Genomic DNA, 2393 nt, shown 5'->3' on the forward strand with positions numbered 1-2393 from the left:
GAGTCCTCCAGTATGTAAGAAACACGAGCATTCTGGTTCCAGTCAGCATCTCTGGCTTTCACTGTGAATATAGAGAGGCCTGGTGTGTTGTTTTCTACAATGTAGGCCTCATATGAGCTCCTCTCAAAGACAGGCGCGTTATCATTCACATCAGAGATCTGTAAGGTGAGAGTGACGCTGCTAGAGAGGGAGGGGACTCCCTCATCAGAGCACGTGACTGTTATATTATATTGGGAGGCGACCTCTCTATCCAAAGCTACCTGTGTAACTAAAGTATAAAATCCATTTAATGTAGTTTGTATTTTAAAGGGAATGTCACCGTTTATGTTACATTCGACGTCTCCATTATTGTCGGAATCTGGATCATTTACACTTAACATCGCTATAACAGTGTTTGAAGGGGAGTCCTCAAATATGGACTCTGATTTCGAAACAATGTTAATGAGAGGATTGTTATCATTTATGTCAATTATATCAACAATTACTTTAGTGGAATCAGAGAGTCCTCCGTTGTCTACAACTTCAACATCCATTTCATAAATTTTCGCCTTTTCATAATCTGTTTCGCCGATTAGGGTAATTTCACCGGTTTCTGGATTGACCTTAAACAGGTCAGATAAAATACGTTCGCTACTAGATATCAGATATGATATTTCTCCGTTCACGCCTATGTCTTTATCAGTCGCACTTACAGTCGTTACACTGGTGCCTTTGGGTGAATTTTCTAGTATTTTTGCTCTGTACAGCGGTTTAGCGAATGTAGGCGCGTTGTCATTTGCATCCAATACATTGACAAATATCTGCATTGTCCCTGACATCTGCGGCTCCCCTCCGTCAATTGCTGTTAACAACAGTGAGATATAGTCCTGCTTTTCTCTGTCTAGGGGCTTCTGTAGAACCATCTCGACCTTTTTACTTCCACCCGCCTGATTTCCAGGTTTTAATACAAAGTTATCAGTAGGAGAAAGTGAGTATCGCTGTAAGCCATTCATCCCAATGTCAGAATCAATCGCTTTCTCTAAGATGAATTTCGATCCTATCACAGCGGACTCGCTGATTTCAAAGCGTTTTTCTGCATTCGTAAAACTGGGAGTGTTATCATTTATGTCGGTGATTTCCACTGTGACACGAAACAGTTCCATCGGATTTTCCAGAATTAACTGGAAATGTAAAGCACAAGGCGTCGTCTCTCCACATAAAGCCTCTCTGTCTATCCTCTCTTGGATGAGGAGGACTCCCCTTTCTTTATTCAGCCCGATGTATTCTACGCTGCCTCCTGTATAGACACGAGCTTTACCCGATTTCAACCTTTTTAGATCTAAACCTAAATCATTCGCTATGTTACCAACGACAGACCCTTTCGACATTTCTTCGGGAATGGAATAGCTGACCTGCCCGAGCACGTAGCTGAGACACAGCACCGAGAGAAACAACAGTACTTGCCGTCTCATTGTTCTGTCTGATGTCGTTTCCCGCACCGTTAAAATAAAAGCCTTTCCGATGCAGTCAGTGTCAAAGAAGACAGCAAAAAACCGTCCACAAGCCAACCATAGAAATTAAAACAACATATCCAGGTAAATAATTCCTCGCAGGGCTCCTTATGTGCGTAGACTGTGCTCTCTGTCTTTCTCCGATTATGTCCACTGTATGTACACGAAGGGGCAGGACACAGACAGAAAAAAAATATCATCTAGCTAAATCGCAACACGCTTGCCAACAGCGACCCTTTGAGTTGAAAATGCATATTACAACTGATATCAAAGGCAACCGGTTTTCGAAAAGTTACACTGGTAACAAAGCGGAATTTAAACTAGAGAAAATGGCCAACTTTTGGCATACTGATAATCACCAGCCTATGTACTTTGATAATATTGTTCTAGAGTGATTTAGTTACTTATAAAAGCTCAAAAGCAGTGTTGTTTAAATTACAGACTGTGTTTAAAGAAGGATTAAAGAGAGGACGAAAACAAAATCACATACGAGTTCACTCAGTATGGGCCTCGTGAAGTGTCGCTATCCATGGTGCTGAATGCAAACGTTGCACTGCATAAACCTCTCAAGGCATGTATACATTTACTGTTTTTTATAAACTGTTGCTTTTGGTGATTAACTTATGAAATGCATGCACCATTACCATGAGTTTGATATAAATTAAAAAAAAAAAAAAAAGATTATTAAAGTCTTCTAACCTCTATAGGAGAGTCTGGTTCATCCAGGATGCTCTTTTCACCCTGTATCCGCTGCATCGTCCCTGTAGAACTGGGGTCCATTATCAGCACGTTCTGACTACCGGCTCTGCCGAACTTACAGTCACTCTTTCTGGAGTCAGTCGTCCTGCACACCTCATAATTGTACACGTGTTGCAGAGTCCCTGTCCCCAAAGTGTCTGAGTA

At 41.5% G+C, this 2393-nt stretch overlaps 1 protein-coding gene across 1 annotated transcript; it reads right to left on the reverse strand.

The window, feature by feature from the left end:
• Nucleotides 1-5: 5 nt before the first annotated feature.
• Nucleotides 6-1529, reverse strand: LOC121939877 (protocadherin beta-16-like; the record flags this gene model as incomplete). Its single annotated transcript, XM_042482805.1, has 1 exon — nt 6-1529. A coding segment is annotated over exon 1 (1446 nt), but the record flags the coding sequence as incomplete, so codon positions are not given.
• Nucleotides 1530-2393: the final 864 nt, after the last annotated feature.

The sequence above is a fragment of the Plectropomus leopardus genome, unplaced genomic scaffold (genome assembly GCF_008729295.1).
Source record: "Plectropomus leopardus isolate mb unplaced genomic scaffold, YSFRI_Pleo_2.0 unplaced_scaffold6476, whole genome shotgun sequence".
Taxonomy (NCBI): domain Eukaryota; kingdom Metazoa; phylum Chordata; class Actinopteri; order Perciformes; family Serranidae; genus Plectropomus; species Plectropomus leopardus.